This window comes from Haemorhous mexicanus, chromosome 3 (assembly GCF_027477595.1).
Source record: "Haemorhous mexicanus isolate bHaeMex1 chromosome 3, bHaeMex1.pri, whole genome shotgun sequence".
NCBI lineage: Eukaryota > Metazoa > Chordata > Aves > Passeriformes > Fringillidae > Haemorhous > Haemorhous mexicanus.
In genome coordinates, this window is record NC_082343.1 from 5,307,515 (window position 1) to 5,326,335 (window position 18,821).

General features: G+C 50.8%; 1 protein-coding gene and 1 long non-coding RNA gene across 16 annotated transcripts in view; both read right to left on the reverse strand.

The window, feature by feature from the left end:
• Positions 1-15,551, reverse strand: part of KIZ (kizuna centrosomal protein) — a 28,884-nt gene extending 13,333 nt beyond the window's left edge. The window contains exons 1-10 of one of the 3 annotated variants that reach the window (XM_059840632.1): positions 15,337-15,478; positions 14,625-14,864; positions 13,518-13,580; positions 12,093-12,240; positions 10,069-10,158; positions 6,346-6,661; positions 5,433-5,649; positions 1,949-2,083; positions 1,308-1,448; positions 50-185 (exon numbers count right to left, since the gene is read on the reverse strand). In XM_059840632.1, coding sequence (XP_059696615.1) covers positions 50-185; positions 1,308-1,448; positions 1,949-2,083; positions 5,433-5,649; positions 6,346-6,661; positions 10,069-10,158; positions 12,093-12,240; positions 13,518-13,580; positions 14,625-14,671 — 1,293 coding nt within the window. In that variant the 5' untranslated portion in view covers positions 14,672-14,864; positions 15,337-15,478. Of the gene's footprint in view, positions 1-49; positions 186-1,307; positions 1,449-1,948; positions 2,084-5,432; positions 5,650-6,345; positions 6,662-10,068; positions 10,162-12,092; positions 12,241-13,517; positions 13,581-14,624; positions 14,865-15,336 lie in introns of all 3 variants that reach the window. The other 2 variants (XM_059840631.1, XM_059840630.1) reach the window with 2 other exon arrangements.
• A 2,565-nt stretch (positions 15,552-18,116) lies between these two features.
• LOC132324485 (uncharacterized) overlaps positions 18,117-18,821 on the reverse strand; it is a 67,841-nt gene continuing 67,136 nt past the window's right edge. For 12 of the 13 annotated variants that reach the window (XR_009485649.1, XR_009485643.1, XR_009485642.1 and 9 more), the window contains 2 exons: positions 18,449-18,730; positions 18,117-18,271 (listed from right to left, as the gene is read on the reverse strand). This is a non-coding gene — a long non-coding RNA (uncharacterized LOC132324485). Of the gene's footprint in view, positions 18,272-18,448; positions 18,775-18,821 lie in introns of all 13 variants that reach the window. The other variant, XR_009485650.1, reaches the window with a different exon arrangement.

Here is an 18,821-nt window from a genome sequence, read left to right on the forward strand (position 1 = left end):
AGTGCAGAGCCTCCAGTGCCCCTGATTTACCCGGGGTGTCAGTGCCCACCTGGTGGTCCTGCTCCTCCTCTCCTGAAGCCAGCAGCTGCTCAAACATCTCTGCCACCTGCTCCGGGAGCTGAACCCGGTGCTGCTTCAGGAACACGCCATGGTGGCTCAGCAGAGTCCGCAGCACGTCCGTGTCCCTGAGGAACAAACCCTCAGTGAGACACCCCACCCACACATGCTGGGAAAAGCCACCACCCATCTGGTCCTTAATTCCCACTTTTTCTTTTAAAAATGTTCAAGGTGGAAAATGTAGGAAGCCACTTGTGAAATCTGCAAGATGGGCAGGGGTGACCATCATCATCATCATCATCATCATCCCGCCTGCCCTGTCCTGAGGCTCAGGATCCAAATACACAATGCTGGCCTCACTAACTCCTGGGGGCACAGCCTGGCACCCACTGCCACAGGCTTGTCATCTGCTCAGAAAGAATAAAAAAGGAAAAGGAAAAAAGCAACTAAGGTGTCTTTTAATGTAGAAAATCTCAATCCTGCAATCCTTTTGTTTGCCAAAGCTGTTTTTTTTCCTGCTGCTCCAGTGAAGTTTCAGAGGAGTGAATTCCAATTAACTCCAGGAGTGTTTGTCCCTAAGAAACCATTCAGGAGACACAAGGAGCTGTTGGTGCCCGCAGGCGTATCAGCCTTGCAAGAGAGGCAGGTACTGCAGAGAGACCCTTCTGCAGCGCTCACAAGTGCCCCGATCCTGCCAGCACTTGAGCACTGCGGAGCCTGCGACAGGGAGGGAGGTCTAGACAGAAGCTAAGCAAGGCAGAATGGAAATTGTTTTCGTTCCTGGGTTAAAGAGACCTGAAAAAAAAAAGTAATTCTCACTTGTCCTTGTGGCATATGCACGGGAAAAAAAAGCCCATTTTGAATAACTGCACTTTGTTGTTTTCAAAGGCCACGTGTATCTTCTGTCTCAGAATAATTTCCTTCTCAGAATTACATTTGTTGGCCTTACTTTCAGATCCTGGGAATGGCTGGCTGAGAAGTGTCTGGAGTTCCTGCAATTCCCTGCCTGCCAGAGAGTGGGAGACACTGTGGACCAGATGAGGTGGGGGGACCCTGGGGCTGCCCTGTGGAGCAGGAGCCACTACTGGGGAACAGGAGGGAAATAAATGAACTCCTGGATGCTCCCACTGCGCTCCGACAGCTCCGTTTGCCAGTGCTGGCCTGGCTGCCTCGATGCCAGAGGGGCAGCACGGATCCAGGGCAGAGACAGAGATGTTCCTCAGCCCTGGTGGGTTCTGTGTCCCCCCTACCTGGTGTGCTCCTCATCAGCCTTCTCCAGCGGGAGGCTCCTGCTCCGCAGGCGCTGGGACACAGCCTGGAGCTGCTGCAGCACCACAGCTTCCATCACCTCGAGGTCACCCTGAGCCAGCCCGCTGGCCCCAGCACAAGCACTGCAACACAAAGTAGGGGGGACAAGCCCTGTGAGCACAGCCTGTCCCAGCCTGGAAACAGGACAGCCAGGGGACAGCCAGAGGGACAAACAAACATCTGTGGTGCTCTGTGACACATGTGGGACAGGACAGGGAGGTCAGCACTTGGAATGTACCAGGTGCAGCCACCCAGGAAGAGGGAAGCCAAGCACATCCTTTCCAGTGGCAAACTGGGGGACAGGCCTGTTTGGGGCTCTTCTTCCCTAATTCCCGAAGAATCCTCCAATCATCAGCTGCCTACAAGAGTCTCAGTCTGTGGAGGCTGTGCATTGTTGTCAATAAAGTTACCAGCAATTCCTAATTCTGCACCTAGGGGCCCAGAGCCTGAGGAGGGACAGCGAGGGCTCTCTGCCAACTGGTTTTGGCAACACCCGAGTTCTGGGGGTTCCCTTTGCTCTCTTGCTGCATTTACTGTGTTTTTCTGGCACGGGCCGTTTGTTACCCGGGCTGCACTCACTCACCTGGGCAGCTCCGCTGTCCCCGAGGGCTGGCCCTGGTACAGTGCCCGGTGCCGGGGGCTCGTCCTCTCCACCAGGCCCTCCAGGAGCTGCAGTGCCTGGCAGAGCTCCTGGAGCTCGGCCTGCATCCCAACAGACCTGAGGATGGACAGACAGGGTGGGAGTCACCGACGACGTGTGACAGGGCTCATCAGCGCATTCCCATCGCACCCCTTGGGAAAATAAACAGCTCCGTCTGAGCTTTCCAAAGGCAACGGCAAGAACCACGGTCCCGAGCTCCGTAGGAAGGGGTAGGGGGGGAAACACATGAGCAAACAAACCATCCAAAAATCAGCCCGGGCCGAGCCGCTGCATGGAAATTACCCCCGCGCCGAGCACTTTAATTCCTTCACCTCCACAAGCGAAACAAATCTGGTGACCACCTACAGGTATGGGGACAGCCCTGGAACCTCAGAGGGGTTTTGATGAAGCTGCACCTCTATAATGATGCAAATGAGGACTTAACCACTGAAACAATGCCGCGGGCTAATCCCGGGACAGAGGTGTAAATGGCTATTCAGGTCCCCGGCTGCCTCTTTGTGGGGCTCCCAGCCCAGGTCTCGCCAGCAATGAACACCGCAGCTGGGGCAAAAGAGAGTTTTCTTTCTTTCTTTCCCCCACATGCAGGAGCTGACATGTTTCCACAGTTAACCCTGCCTTCCTCCGCCTCCAGGGAGAAGCTCTGTGCACAAAAACTTGCAGCATTTGCACGCTCGTGCTGAGCTGTGCCCAAAGCTGTGTTTTCCCTCCGAGTGTTGGGCAACAGCGAACAATTAAGTGGGGGCTGCTGTGTCTTTAGCCGAGTTTCCTAGACATTTAATAAGCAAAACAATGCCCGGGAGATCACATAGGCAGTTAAACAGTGCTTTCTCTTTTCCCCCAGCCTTACAAACCCTGTATTCCAGCGGCCGGCTCGTTTCCCATTGTTTTCCTCCCGCTGGGTGGTCCTTCCAGGGTGCCACTCGAGAGGGATACAATAATAAAAAGGGAAGGGGAAGGAAGGGACACCAACATAAAGAAAAACAAAATGTATGACAATCTGCAGCAGGCTACGGATCAGAGGTCAGCAAACAAGAGGTCCTTCTCTTTTACAGGTTGCTTCCTGGAAACAGTCTGATTAAGCTGACAGCTTGAATTATGTGTTACATTTTGTAATGCACAATCCATCTGTGCTAAGTCCTCCTCAATGCAGCTGAAGCAGCACAGTCATTAGCTCTGCCTTTTTCCACCCCCTCAGCTCAGGCCTTAAAATAGTCATCATCTTTCTCCACACTAATTCTCAGAGACCCTCTCCCCCCGCCTCCCACCCCCCGGGTTTAAGCCCTCAAAGAAAGGGCTGGGTGCTGCAGGGAATGGTAAGAGGACACGGAGCCTTTCCCCTTGGATCAGCAGCTCCATGGGAGGGGACACCAGGAGCCTTCATGAGCCCCGTGGTGCCAGGGGGCTGCTGATAGGAAACTCATCCCAGGCTCTTCCCCTGGGGTTGGGTGTGAGAAGGCAGGAAAGCAGCCTCTGATCCTTTGGAGCACTGTCCAACAATCACCACAATCACCAATTCTGGTAACTGAGGCAACAAAGCTGCAGCACCCTCCTGTGACTTGCAATAAGATGGAAACCTTCTGCTCAATCACCTTTCCCAACAACATCTTCCTTTCTTGACTGCAAAGACTTCACTGCAGGGGAAAAAACCCAAAACTCCTTAAAAAACAGAGAATGGCATCTCTGCAGCAAGACAGGAGAGGCATTTGCTCTAAAGATAAAAATTTGTGGCTTCCTGGCACACAACAAGGACTGGTTTTGCCTCTAGAGTCAGCCATGGTCTCTGTACCTTTCAACACCATCCCTTGTACTCATTTCAGATAATTCACCAAAAGTGTATGAACAATGCTTCCTTCTGATGCCACAGTGACACTGCTGCAGTGGGAGAGTCCAAGTTACAGATATTTCAACTTAAGGCAACAAATACACAGAATTTGGCGAATTTCAGCACATTTCTTCAGCCAGCACAGGAATTTTGCAAGAGAAAACCACGGGGACTGGAAGGACATCACATGTTGTGAATCCCTGGTGTGACAGAACAGAGGAAGCTGCATTCCCATACTTTGTGTAACATGTACAATTGAAATTCATGCACTAATCAGCTGCAAGCTTTTCCACAAGATTTTTGGCCAATTAATTTTGCAAGGCTCAAGTGTGCACGCTGCATTCCAGGTGCCTTGGAAAGCCCACCTGGCTGTAAGCACAACAAGGGAACGGCTCCTGCTGGTGGATCTGCCTTTTCATTTTCAGGTAAAGCAAATTAAAACCTGTATCTTTTCTGCAGCACCAGCAAACAGTGGTGATCCCACTTCCATGGCCTTGAGAAGCAAAGGCATTCAGCTTGGCACAACGGGAGGAGAGCTCTGTGCTGCGGTTCCAGCCGTGCACTGGGGACAATGCAGGTGCTCAAACCTTGTGTATAATTTCCCGGGGCCTCAAGAGCTGCTCCGTGTCTCATCAGGCACTGCACAGCAAGGCCTTGCAGGGGAGGGAACACAAGGTTAAACTGCTGGTGCTGGGGTCGGCTCTGACTCCTCTCACAGAGACAGGCACTCGGTGCTCTGCTGTGATTAACAGGTGGGATACAAAGGGAGGACTGGGAAAGCTTTTTACATGTAAATCAGATGATGTTTCCATAGTGAGCAACAGCCCGATGCAAATAGGAAAGGATAAAGTTACAGAAGTTTCTGCCACGGCCCCATTTCTGCTCAGGTGTCAAGACCCAAACCAGCACTGACATCAGCATCACCACAACATGCCCAGGAACAGAATTAACAGAATTAACAACCAAGATGGGAAAACCCAACCAACTGCTAGAAGAGAACTCCTTCTGCAGGAGCACTTGTTCTCCAGGGGTAAAAGCACTGCTTCCTTTGCACGACATCCCACTACAGACCTGCCAGTCCTCCCGGGTGACCTGGGCCAGCCCTCCCGGGTGACCTGGGCCAGCTCTGGGGACCATCTTGCCGTGGGCACTGCCCCACCAGGACAGGGATGCACTTCCCTGTCTCATGAGGGTGTTGCGGGGCTGAAAATCCTGCCGGGATGGATTTAGCCCGATGCTCTGGTGCTGCATTTGCTGGCCACAAAATCCTGCAGCAGAGGATGGGCCCTGTGTCTGCAGCGCACTGTCCTCGTCCTCTCTTACTCTATTTCCAAACAAAATGTTCAACCAGTGGAAGTTTTACCAAGTAGAATTCCAAGACTGGAGTAAGATCTCTGTACATTTAAAGAACATCATCTGCATTTTAGTAACAAATCCTTCACTTGCCAGTTCTGACCCCAGTGAGGTGCCCGAAGTCCCTGAACGCCCAGCACAGGTACAAGGTACCAAAGGACAGGGGAGAACGTGGTGTGAGCTTCAGTGCCCTGACCAGCCCAGCTGATCCAGGAAACAGGGAGGTGGTACCTGTGTGGTGCTGAGCTGTCCAAGGGCTCCTCCTGGGTCGCAGAAGGGTTTGGTGGAGGCAGCAGGGAGCACTCTGGAGCCCGGGCATCCCTGCCCTGCTCCTGCCGCAGGCTGGGAATGCTTGGCCTCTCCTCCTCCTCAGCACCAGCAGGGACCAGGAGCTTGGCACTGCTGCCCTCCCTGTGAGCCCACCAGCTGCTTAGGCTAGGCTCTGCCCCTGTAAAACAATAAAAAATAATCCATCAAAGATATAAAACCTGTAATTATTCTTCAGAGTAGCTCACAGTGTAGAGACTGAAACCAAGCTTACCTACGTTGTTCACCCTGTGTGAGAGAGCATGCATGCATGCATCCATCCATCCCTCTGCTCCTTTTTTCTGTGGGATTCCCTGCCCTCGGCCCCTGTCCTTCCACGCTCCTCTCACAAGGGGGAGTCCAGAGAGGCTGCAGCCTTTGGGGTTTGGGAACAAACCTGGCACTTCTCAGAAACTGCCTCGGCACAGAGACCAGCTACCTGACCAAATCAGCTCTGGGGGAATCAACCAGCTATTGTGCACCTGCTCTGAGGGAGAAGGCAATCAGCCTGACCCAGAAGTGACTCCTCTGGTGAAGCAGTTTCACATTACACCGCTTCACACGAGGCTCAGACAACCCAGGGCCTCTGTGGGCACAGCAGTGAGGAAATCTTCCCTCACAGTGCCCCTGACCAGGATCAGCCCCCAGTGTGTCCTTCCCTGTCCCGCTGAGCAGCCTGGGAGGAAACGGAGCCAAAAGGAAGAAAGGAACAAAGAGAGAAAAAAGGAGCAAGAGCCACCATGCCCCAAGCCCAGTGCCAGAGGGGCAGGAGGAGCAGCAGCTGTGGGCAGGCTCTGCCTGGGGTGGAGGCAGATAGGGACACACACCACTGCCATACCTGGAACACTTCCTGGCCTCAGGAGGGCTGCTTTGGCACCAGAAGCTGAGGTGAGCTGCTCAGAGCCTTCCTCACTGGCAGCCAGGTCCCCGTGTCCCGCTGCTCCCTCCTCACTCTCTCCAGCAGCGCTGCCGGTGTCGGGACCGAGCCCGTCAGGGGATGGGGAGTGCAGAGGGGACTCCTGCTGAGAGCCCAAACCTCCTGTGGCCGAGGCTGCTGATGTGGGGCAGCCCAGCAAGGCTGCTGCTGGATAGCCCAGTTCTCCTGGCACGGCTGCATTGGTGCCAATTCCCACCTGTCCTCCGGCCTGCAGCACCTGAAACACACAGTGGGACATGGCTGAAGGAGACAGACAGGAGACAAACAGGAGACAAACTGGGTGTGGCAGCTTCTTGAGGGTGGCATGCTGGGCTCTGAAAAGCGTCACAGAATTCAAGACTCTGTTGTGGCATTAATATTACACAACCCCTGGCACACAGAGTGTGAAATGAGGGCCCAGGCCTGCATTAAAGCTCCATGAGCCAAAACATCCAGTGGCAGAAGTTGCCTGCACCCCCAGCCCAGCCAAAAGGGACCCCCACACACCAAGGACTCAAACCCATCTAAATGGTGACTGGATTTTACAGAGTCAAACCTTTGGGATTAGGATCCTACACAGGTTTGGAGACCCTGGACCAAAGCATCACATTTAGAGTTGCCCACAAGGCCCAGAGGGACCATTGTGTTCCATGTGTGAATCACTCAGCAGATCCAGCTTCCCTCACACCACAGAACTCAGTTGCACTGTCTCCCTCCTGCTCTTCCCATGGCAGTGACATGCCCTTTCCCACCAGGTGACATGGGACACAGAGCAGACACATTTTGAATGGCTCTTTCCTCTGAGGACTGTTGAACTTGCACAAAACCAGCTCCAGGATACAACCACTCTGCTGCTAAATCCCTTTGTTTTAACACTTGCCTTTTCTCCTTTGCAAACCTACTCAATCAGGACAATTTAGGAGGAGTGGCTGCTGTCACCACGACTGCTGTAGGGTCACGGCCAGCTTGTGCAAAGCCAAAATTAGCCACCGTAATGCCACTGTTCACACTGAGCAGAGCTTCCTCTCCAGCCCCAAATTCCAGCAGCACAATTTGCAGTCACCTCCACACCTCTCCCATCTCTTTCACTGCCTGACCTCTTCCTCCCACACCACGTCAGCTGCCAAGCCCAGCTGAAAGGAAACAAAGGCATCTTGTCTGCTCTGTGACTAAGGTTCCTTAAAAAAAGCTCAAATTCCACGTAACAAGGAGCAGAACAAAAAGCCATGAAGTCATTTTAAGCAATAGTAAAGGTTTGCCACTCAGATTAAGTTCACAGCTTATTCCATCACCACTGCTCTCAGCTTCCTCCTAATTACTTCTCAGGCGTGGGATTTGGTGCTTTCAAATGCCTCCTGCCAGTCCTGCGCGGCGTTGGCAGCTCCTGGATGCAGTGTTCCAAAACAAATGGATTTCAAACAGGCGCAGGCACAGCACATTCCTATCAATCCCTTTCCCTGGGAAGGGACTCTGCCACCCACAGGTGTTCCTGGGAGGTTCCAGCATGCCCAAGTCCAAAAATCTTCTGAAGGCTCCAAGGAAGGGGTTCCAAGCTGACTTCCCAGCACAGAGGATCCAGGAGCCGGGGCTGTACAGCTCTGCCAGCTGGGAAGGAGCTCTTCAGCCTGGGACTTCTGAACTTAAGGACTCCCCTTGACACTGGGAGCCCAAAAGGGCACATTTCCCATGGCTCAGGAATGTGCCAGACATTCCTGAAGGTGTTTCAGCACTGGGATACTGCCCATCTGTAGAAGGCTGGTTCTGGGATTGCCCTCCTGGGTCCCCAAGGTCCAGAGGTGACCCCCCCAAGATGTCACTGAGGAAGTCATCACACAGTCACTGCATCCCAACCAGCCTGAAGGAAGCCATCCCTATCCCAGGGCTGGGAAATAAAACCAATTCCACAAGCTGTATCCTGGACATCCCATGTGCTGACTGCACTCTCTGTGACTGACTCTGTGCCACATCACTGAGAACAAACTCCTGTGCTTTGGACAGAGGAGCCAGCACATTTGAAGGAAAAAAAAACCAGAATTAAGACCTGAAACACACCCCAGGGACATAGCAAAAATGCACAATGTATCTGAAGTTACCTCTGTTTTCTAGGAGGGAGATGAGGAGGAGGAGGAGGAAGAGGATGGGGGATAAAGGAATCCACAATCCATTATTATACACAATCCACTCCATTATTATACACAAATTGACATTTTTGGGTACACACCACACTGTCATAGTGCCAAAAACCTGCCCACTGTTTTTCAACCCTCAAGTCACAGCACAAGCCTTTGATGCTCTAGTACTGATGACAACTTTTCCATCAGCTGGAAATCCCATCTCCCACACTGCCTGCCCTAATTGGACAGCTCACATTCCAAAATAAACTCACCTTTCCCCACAACACCTCCCGGTTCAAACCACAATTTGCACCCCGCCACAGGCCTGCCTATATAGGTCAAGGCTGCTAGGCTTCACTGCTTTGTGTATTACAGTTTAAAGAACGCTCTAAATTCAAGGTTTTTAACTTTTTAATCTATGGGGAAAACTTCCTATAAACTCAGATTAACGACTGCTAATGCACTGAAGAAAGGAAACCAAAAACCTTCCTCCTACTATAAAAACAAAATAGTGTGGCCTCTGTTTCTTTTCTGATAAGAGTCTTAAATACCAAACATTTAACTGCATAATAACATTCCCTGGCAGCCAGCAGCCTGCTTAGCAGATACATAAAGCAGGTAAAAGGGGAAAAAGTTAATTTCTTGGCTGAATGATTCCATCGGTAGCTATAGGGCAAACTAGAAAGTCTTTTAGTAAAGTAGCAGTTGATTCTTCTATCAATCTGCAGCACACACACTCTTCCAAGGAATGCATTAAATATGAAAATCATATCCCGTTATCATCTGTTCCCAGCTTTCAGCCCAGTAAGCTTTCCTTAATGAATGCTGTAGCCTAAGGGACGCGCGTGCTGCCGGCTCCTCGGAATAATGGAGTGATGCTCCCGTCCTGCCTATTCCGGCGCCGCCTGGCTGAGGGGCTTCCACACACAGTCACAAGTGACTACTCTTGCCAGCATGCTCCAAGTTATTACAAGATGTTTTTAGACATTTCATCTAAAAGAGCTTTGCTGCTTTTAGTGGAGAAAACAGCTCTGGTCTTGAACTGTATCATTTATATGGAGATAGGAGGAGGGATTAGGAGCCTGCATTACTGCAGATATATGGCAGCAGATATTTAAGTATTCCTTGTCAGTCTTTTTGTCTGTTCCTCAGATATGCAATCTCCTTCTGCTCCTTCCGAGGAAAGGTCAAAACACACAAAATTATAAACACAGCACACGGCTCCTCGGCTGCAGCTCTGCAAATATCCCTCATTAGGAACATTTCCTCCTCGGTCACGACCATTTCCACACCATCCAGCACAGGAATTATAAAAGCCAACAAGAAGACGTGCGCAAACAGTCAGAGGTATTTTTTTTAATTCTGGCTCCCTGGATGAAACTATTGCACTTTTTACCCAGGTGGTTCTCCTTCTCTCAGGTGCTACACACAATTTCACACTGCACGTGCCAGCACCGCGATCCCCACGGAAAGGCTGCGCAGCTCCGAGGAGAGCACGGTGTTGGAATAAATCCCATTCCCCCCCCATTACCTGCTGGCTGGGTCCTTCCTCCTTGTCACCTCCTGCTGACAAGCTGCCCTCTCGAAGGGATAACAGGTTTTTAATTTCCCTTCCATACCGCTCCTAAAAGGGAACAAATCCGTCACACAAAACTGGAGGCCGAACAACCCCCCCAACCCAAGAGACGCCACTTTGCAAAACGTGCACCTTTACATGCAAAGCCACCACAGCCTTTTCAACTCAGACTATATTTAAAAGCAGGGATCTCATTTGCTCCTCATTTTTCCGCTCCCCTGCCCAGGCAGCGTGGCCTGTACACAATCTGCTGCAGGGCTTTCATACACATTTATTCATGCCCATCATTTAGAATCCCACAGAACAGCAATAACTTGTTGGCTCATATTTATTGTATTTATTGCATCCCAACCAGCACCTGTAGCACCCAAGTACTGCTGCTGCCCCCAGACAATGACTCTTTGGGATGTGTTTTTCACACCCCATCTTATGACTGGCTGGGCTGTTGTAAGGAACCATCCCTGGCAGAATTTCCAGAGCAGCCCGGCAGGGACAGCTCTGTGCCGGCTGCTCCAAACGCGGCTTGCCGCACTCCGGGGTTTACTGGAGCAGCGCTGGGCAGCACCTGCAATTAATCCTGCATGCTCCTAACTCCCCAGCAGCAGCAACAGCACACCGAGGCTGAAAGCACTGCAGGACCCGTGCTGCATCAGGGAACGGGTGTGGGAATGAATCCTTCACACAATTAACTCGCTCGCTCTGCCCTTCGCTCCGGGAGCAGCTTGGCTCCCAGGTAGGAGCTGCTCGGGAAACTTGAATTTTAAGGAACAAAACCTCACCATGTGAGGGGCTGAGATGCTCAAAAGAAACTCAGATATAACTCTTGGATTTTGCTGAAAGCTGAAGTTAATTTATTTATATTCCTAAAAATTACTGACCAAACACAGGGAGCAAAAGTGCATCTTTCTGAAACAAAAGGAGTTTTGTGAGCTACAGCCACGTAATAAATGTGCACAGAGTTGTGATAAAGCACTCCTAAAGGGCATTCTCTATGGAAAAAAAGGAGAGAAAACAGCAATAATTTCTTTCTGTGCACTCCCATGATAGATTAAATGATGGCACGCTCCATAACTCTCCTGCTCTCCATAACTAACACGGAGGAGATGTCATTTGTTCAGCAGCTCTGAAAAGTAACTGTAACTCAGCAAAGATAAAATGGATGGCACAGGAACACCAAAATGGAAGGACTGAACAAAAACCCCACATGCAGCTTGACCTGTGGCACTGGGACTGGGATTTGCAGCAGGTGTCAGAACCACCAGCCTTGACACTGGGCAGACTGGTGTGCATTTTTTGAGGAGAAAAATCCTCTTCAAAACAGCAGGGGAAAGCTGGCACTGCAGCTGAGCCCCCCTCCTGCTCTGCTTCAAGTAACAAGTAAAAATCAGAGGCAGGGAACTGCACACCCCAGGGACAGGTTCTGAATTCTGGGCTACTGCACTGCAGCCAGGAAAAGATGTTCTGGGAATGACACCAGATCTGACAGGCTACTGCTGCATGAGGAATAAACACAGCCAAGTCTTTCTGAGGAGTGCCATTGCTCTTAGAAAGCAGAAATGAACTCATTTACCTCCCAGACTGTGCTCCCTCAAAAACCTGGCTCCACACATCAGTGGCATAAGGAGACGTTGCAATTTCATTTTAAAAAATCTGGAATCATCACTTTGCAACATCCCAAACTGTACTTTAGGGAAAAGCAACAACAACAACAACAACAACAACAACAACAACAACAACAACAACAACATAATAATAATAATAATAATAAATAATAATAATAATAATAATAATGTGATTCAAGAAACCTCAGGGCTTGGCTTTTTCTTACAGCATCTGTTGAATCTGGGGTACTTCAGACCTGTCTATCCCACAACCTGAAATACAGACCCTGATCGAGTTTGCTTCCAGCTCTAGGACATACCAGGAGATTCCTGCATAACAACAGCAAACACCCATGACCAAGTCTTATAGGAAGTTACTTCCATCTTCCAGATGCTCTCCCAGCCTGTGGTTTCCATGTGAGCCTCCAGCTGCAGGAATTCCCGGCGCAGGGCCTGGTTCCGGTGCAGGGCCAGCTGCTGCCGTGCTGACACCGCTTCCAGGTGCCTCTGCAGCTTCTGCCTCGCTCTGCAGGGCAAAGAACAGGTACTTAGAGGTGTGAAAATAAACCAAAAGCATCCATCACAATCACTCTGCCTCAGACACACACACCAGTACTGAGGGGGAGCTGCCCCAGACACCAAGAAGGAGAAGACTCGTTCTTCTGCACACCTACATTTATATATGTGCCACTTATCTGCAGATGTACACAGGTGTTTTGGTGTTCCAAAGGGTAAACACATAAATCTCCTGTAACTGTGTTTTAAATGGATTATGTGCTAGTCACTCCTATCCCATTAAATCAAAATGAAAACTAGCAGAGGAATGTGTTCTGCAAGTCACCCAAGCGGGAACAGCGAAGCTGCGGCTTCACAGCTGCTTAAATCCACGGTGCACCAAGAGGGGCACTGGAAATCCAACCCAGTTCTCTCCCACCTACAAACCAGATACCCTTTCCTGATGCCAGGCCTCTTTCCTGATGTGCCTCCAGGGCAGCCACACGGCATTAATGCCAACACAGGGAAATGGGCACCCAGAGATGCCCCTGGCTCACAGCTCCACTTCAGCCAGGAGGGAAACTGCAACCCAAAGCCCCAAGATGTTCAGAGAAACTGCAGCTCTAAACCTGTTAGATTAAACCAAATCCAATAAAAAAAGGAAACAAAGTACATGTGATGCTGTCCCGCCTGTCCAGACATTTTTTCTTTAATTTGTATCTGCATTTTCTGCCCCTTTCAGAAGAGGGGCTCCCACAGCACCCAGCACTCGGCCCCTGGAGCTTTACAGAACACCTCTGAGGAAAGGAATGAAACACTGGATGACACTTCTCAGTCCTGTCTGGTTGTTGGGACTTTTGGATTTTTTTTTTTTTTACTTTGGTTTGGGGTTTTTTTTGTACAGCCTGTCCATGCAATTTACATTAAAGAGACCCTGCAGAAAAAAATCCAAAGAGCAGGACCAGAACCTGGAATATCCCCCAGGGCTTCTTAAGGCTTTCAACTTTCTATGACCCTGGGATTCTCCAGCATGGACTAAGCTGTGGTGATTTTGTAAAAATAGGATAAAGCCAACCTGCATGTTGGTTATTCCCAAGATTTTGGTATCCACAGAATGAGGCATTTATGTTTCTGCTGCAGCCATTTCATCAATAACTTGAAGACATGAATTTTGCATTACACTTAACATGAATATAAATGTATTATTACTGAAAAACCTTCGAGACAACATTCTAAAGGCATTCCAAGATAACTAAACCTTTGTCACTAAAATAAAATAACCCCTTAGAAGCTTTTAAACAGGCTTACAGGTGTGGATCAGCCATTGTGTATTCCATTCTCTGCCTTCCTAATTCCAGCCTTCTGGCTTCACTGGAAGAAAACAACACACAGTGAGATAAAAGTATTTCATCATCTGAGGTCTTCAAACATCAGAACTAAGGGGTTTTGCAGAGCACAGCCCTTGCTGAGCAGAGAGGTCAGATATGCTGGGAGTTACAGACTCATCTGCCAGCCCAGCTCTGAACAACTCCAAACTTTCACCCCTCTCTCTCTGTTCCTCGCTGGAGCAGGGTTGCTGGCAAGGGAAGAGATGCCTGAACATCCACATGGGATCCACCAAATCAGCCAGAGACCCCAGACAGCCCAGGAAGGGCTCTGAACCCCACAATGGGCAGTTCCCAAGCCCACCCCTCCCCTTCTTGCCCCACAATCCCACAGCAGACCCCCTTCCATGCAAGAAACAGCTGGCTGGAGCTGTTCCCAGGACAGCTGCCCTGAACCTGCCACAGGGGTGGATTAGAGCACACTCCCAAAACCCCTCCCAGCTCACAGACCCCACATGTCAGCCAAGTATTTTATTTAGGAACTGAACTTGAAAGCAAGCTCATATTTCCCTCCTGGCATCCAAGCCAGGCCCATCCAGAGGCAGGTGAGCCCCACTTGCAGCACTGCTGTGGGAACAAGTGTCCAGCAGGAATCCTGGTGGTGCTGAGAGCCTGTGGAGCCATCAGAACTGCCCAGAGCAGTGCCAGGGCACCAGGGCACTGCCAAACACATGCCAAACCACAAAGTCACCCACACCTGTCCCAAAGCCATCCCAAAGGGAAGGTGCTTTTGGGAACAGAGTAAAGCTGCATTATTGGATAGCTCCAAATTGCACCTGAGGATGAACAACTGTGCCCTGAGGGAAAAACTGAAAATAACCAAGAGAGGCTTCCAGCAGACTCACTGCAAACCCCGCCACAAGCAAAGCCAAGTGCCTCTTCAGAAACAGCATCAGCTTGTCATTAGGCAGCAAAGGGGACATCACACATCCCAACACGTCTTGGCACACTTTTTCATGGATTTGGGCTCTCCCTACACACACAGACACCCTGTCACAATTTCCCTGCAGAGAAGGGAGAGAGGAAAAACCTTTCCTGCCGCTCTGCCTGGGAGATCAAGGCGTCCCTTTCAGCCATGTGATCCTGGCAGCGCCTGGAGCAGGATTAGGGCTGCGTGTCATGTGCACAATTTAACAGCCACGCTCCATCTGGGATCTCATCCCTTCAATTTCCTCTTACGCCACGGACAGCCAAGCACACGCAGATTTCAAGATCTTGTTTTTACACTTCTCCAAGTAATTTTCCTGCCTCAGTGGAGAACACCGATATCCTAAGGGATGAAGAAGCCGATGGATGCGATCTGATGTGTGCTCTGATCCCGTTTCCCACTCCCCCATCCCGCACACTGCGTTCCTCAGCTCCCCAGAGCCCATTCCCTCCCCTCCAGCGAGGGTTTTCAGTTTCTTTCAGCACCCCACTGGCCAGCCCGCAGCAGCCACTCAGGGATACCCCGGGAAGGTCTCCTGGGGCAGGCACGGCAAACAACCCCCCGAGCACCGGGCACTGCCAGGTGCAGGCTGGACAAGGGCCCAGCACCAGGAAACAAACCCCGGCCAGCAGAGCCTGAGAGGTGATTTAAAGTCCAGCCACACGTCCCGGGGTGCTCCATCGGTCAGGAGCTGAATCTCTGCTGACTGACTTCCCAGCCCCTCCAGAACTTAGATATCGAAGGGGAAAATAAAAAGGATGAGAACAAGGGAGGGAACCGAACCCCAACCACCCCGCGGGGGGACCCGGCTCACCTGGCGCGGGGCGGCGGGCGCGCCGGTGCCCAGGGGGACGGTCCCAGTGGCCCCGATCCTGGTGCTGATCCCGGCGCCGTTCCCGATCCTGGCGCCGTTCCCGATCCCGGTGCCGTTCCCGATCCCGGTGGCCCCTCGCGGTTTCCGCCGGTGCCCACGTGCGGCTCCCGCCGTGCCCCGCGCGGGACCCCGGAAGTGCCGCCCCGCGTTGCCATGGGGACGGGCGGGCGCGGCCTGCGCCGCCCAGAGGCGCTCTGGAAGCCTTGAAGACTTTTTTTCCCCCCTTTTTTATGAATAATTATTTATCGTCAGCCCATCTCTCACCACCACATTGTTACCGCAGGTGTTGAGCCCACGGTTTGGTGCTGGAGGGCACCTGGAGCGGCGCAGGATCCATGTCGCTGGAACAGGGGGAAATTTGCAAAGCGCCAATCCAAAAAATAACCGGGAGCTGCTGAACAGTTACAGTTGGCTTTGCCGAGTTTATTGTACAGCATGGTTTTCAAGGGGAAAAAACCCTGATTTCCCCGTCCTCTGGAGTGCCACTGTGTCCCTCTGGTGCTGTCACCTCTCCAAAATTCATATTGGAGAAGCCACAGTCAGGCACAGCCATCTCCAGCCCTGCATTCACATCTCCAGCTGGAGAATGAAAACAGAACGCCCGCCTTTCATTTTCAGATAAAAACTTCAATGCCTTTGAAAGGAAGTTGCCAAATGAGCGCTTAAATTCCAGGGCCCCAATAAAATCTGAATACCGCGGGAATAATTGAAATGAAGGAGAAGCGATACATCAATAGACAAAATTGCGGAGAGCAGTGAAATGCTTAAGCGTAATTAGGATGGCAATCAGAGTGCAATTAGTGCGAGATCATCACAGTAATTACGCTTCCTTAGAACTTCTGGCCAAGAACAGCCACATGAAAGCTCAGCTGGAGCTGGAGGCTCCGGCTGGGGACATGCCCTGGCCTTGGGGGGATCGGGAGCTTTTGGGGTTCCTAGACTGGGTTTGGTGATCCAGCAGCATTCCTAGTGTTGCCAGCACCTGCAGCCTCCAGCTCAGCCTCATGGATTTAAACACAGAGTGAAGAGTTCAGTGGAATGGATGTAGTGGCACCCAGCTACCCCCAAATTAGCCTGGCTCCAACCCTGTGTGTCTCTCTAAATACCCGGCTCAACAAAGAATGGAGAACACTGGCTTGAGTCAGAGCTTTCCCACTCCAGGAATGCCCAGCAGAGCATCTGGGAGCCTTTTAGTACTGCATTCCCATATAAAGCACTTGTCACGAAGACTGTTCTCCCTCCTTTTTCTGCTTACTGAAAGCAAAGATGTGTTTTGGAGGTCTCCCTCACACCTTCACAAGAGCCCACTGGTGAAATCTGGCCCTGCTTTCGGAAACATTTGTGCTCGCTGAAAGAACACCTAAAACAGTGCAAAACTTCCAAGCACCTCCAGCACTGTCTGAAATCCTGAGCCCACTGGAAGCCTTATTCCCAAACTGAAAAAACGGGAAGCCTTATTCCAGTTTTGAGGGCTTGGTGGAAAGGGGCTGATGGTCCCTGACCCCTCGGGCTGCACAGTTTGTCTCCTGGGCAGCCCTGGGAGGTTTTTTTTCTCTATGGACCTCAGGCTGGGTCTTGAGGGTGTTTAAATTGCAGCAGGGCTCAACATCCTGCTGTTTTTTAAAGGAAAAATAAGGAAATGGGGAGTCTTAGCCTGGTTCCCCTGATGTATTTCCCACTTTCTTCCGTGTCTCGGTGCTCACCGCAGCCCCTGGGCTCATAACTGACTCAAGAATAATCTCCATCCTTCCATCCCTGATAAGGAATGTGGTCCCTTCCCTGAAAGCCTACAAAGAGGAGTGTTTTATTTGTGTTCTCCCTGCAGTACTTCACACTTCTTTTAGATTGTTTTAATTTAATTTTGATGTAATCTGATAAGAGCTGTAAAACTGTCAAAGGAAGCCGCCTCCTTCTGTCGCATTAAATACACTTTGAACGAAATGGTGGCTTTGTCCCCAGTGCTGCCAAACCAAAGCATCTCTTGATTCCAGTGCAGGGATTGATGTGCACTAATCTGAACAGCTTTACACTCTTTTTCATTTAGGGAGGCAGCCACGTGTCCTTTAGCATCCCCCTCTCCTCTGGGAAGTAACCATATCCCACAGAAGGTGCAGGATTGGCCTCACGGAGCTGAGCACTTGGCCACAGGCCTCTCACCTACCAGAGACCCCTGGCAGGCTTTCCCAGTTTTCCAGGGCAATGGATCCACGTGCTGCACATGCCTGCTGCACGGATAGAAAGCCCCTTGCTCCCAGAAAAGTGGGAAACTCCTTACAGAGCAGGAATCGTTGGTGTCCGTGGTAGGGTATCATGGGACATGCAGCAAGTGGGGTGGGGGGGACAAATTGCCCTGGAAAGGGACTTGCAGAAACACAGAGATGTGTTAGGAAGAGGTTTTCCCTGTCTGTGCCTGGGTGACCCCTGAGATTCCTCGCCCACAATCCAGGGCAGAGCCAAATGCATTTGATTTTCTTTTTGTCAATGAGACATATAACACAGGCCCCAGTAGCTGTGTGAGAACATACAGAATTTACATAATGCCCACTACGAGTCCTTTTTGTTAATGACTCAAGTCCCAAATGCAGAGCACTAATAACACACCAGGAACCTAAGAGCAGTAACAGCAGTGAGTGATCTCAGCAGAGCAATTGTGAGGATCCATTTCCTGTCACTGGCAATGCCTGGGAACAGCAATTAGCGCCTTGAATTTAATGTTCACATTTTAATACATTTAAATGTAATAAAATGCTTTTATTAAGTGGTACAGTTCCTCGAAACTTGTTATTACTTGTGTCTGATGCACAAGCAGCACACACCACGTCTGGCCTCAGATCTGCTGCCTCGGGGAAGGTGACAGAGTTCCTCCAGCAGGAACCTGGAACGCAGAACACAACGGCTGAGTACACAAAAACCGAGCAGCAGTTACAAGCATGTCATGTTTATTACAAATGCAAGGGCCTTAGCCAAAAGTGACATAATTGAAAAGCCCCTAGGCATGTCACTGTCTGTGGATTTTGAATTAATCCTGGAGAATTGAGATATAAGCACATACCACTGATATTAACGAGCCTCAGAAAAGCCACGGCACAGGGAAGGGCTGGTTTGGAGACCATTTTCCAGGAAGCCCCCTTCTTTCTCCAGCCATCTCCAAGTGCTTTTACAGTGTCCAGTGCAGCATAGAAGGCTCCACGAGCGGAAGGGAGCAGGTGTGGCACGAATGAGGCTGTTCCAAGGCCAAGCATCCAGAGAGCATGTCAGGGAGGTTTCGGGTCTCAGTCACTTGTGCCACCAGGCTGTAAACACGAGGAGTCTTCATTCAAGTGTCTGCTGCTGACTGAAGAGCAAAGAAGAGATTGACAGTGTTGAGTTTCCCCGTCCCTGGAAAAATGAGAACTGAATTCAGGCTTTCTGAGATGTGAGCCCAG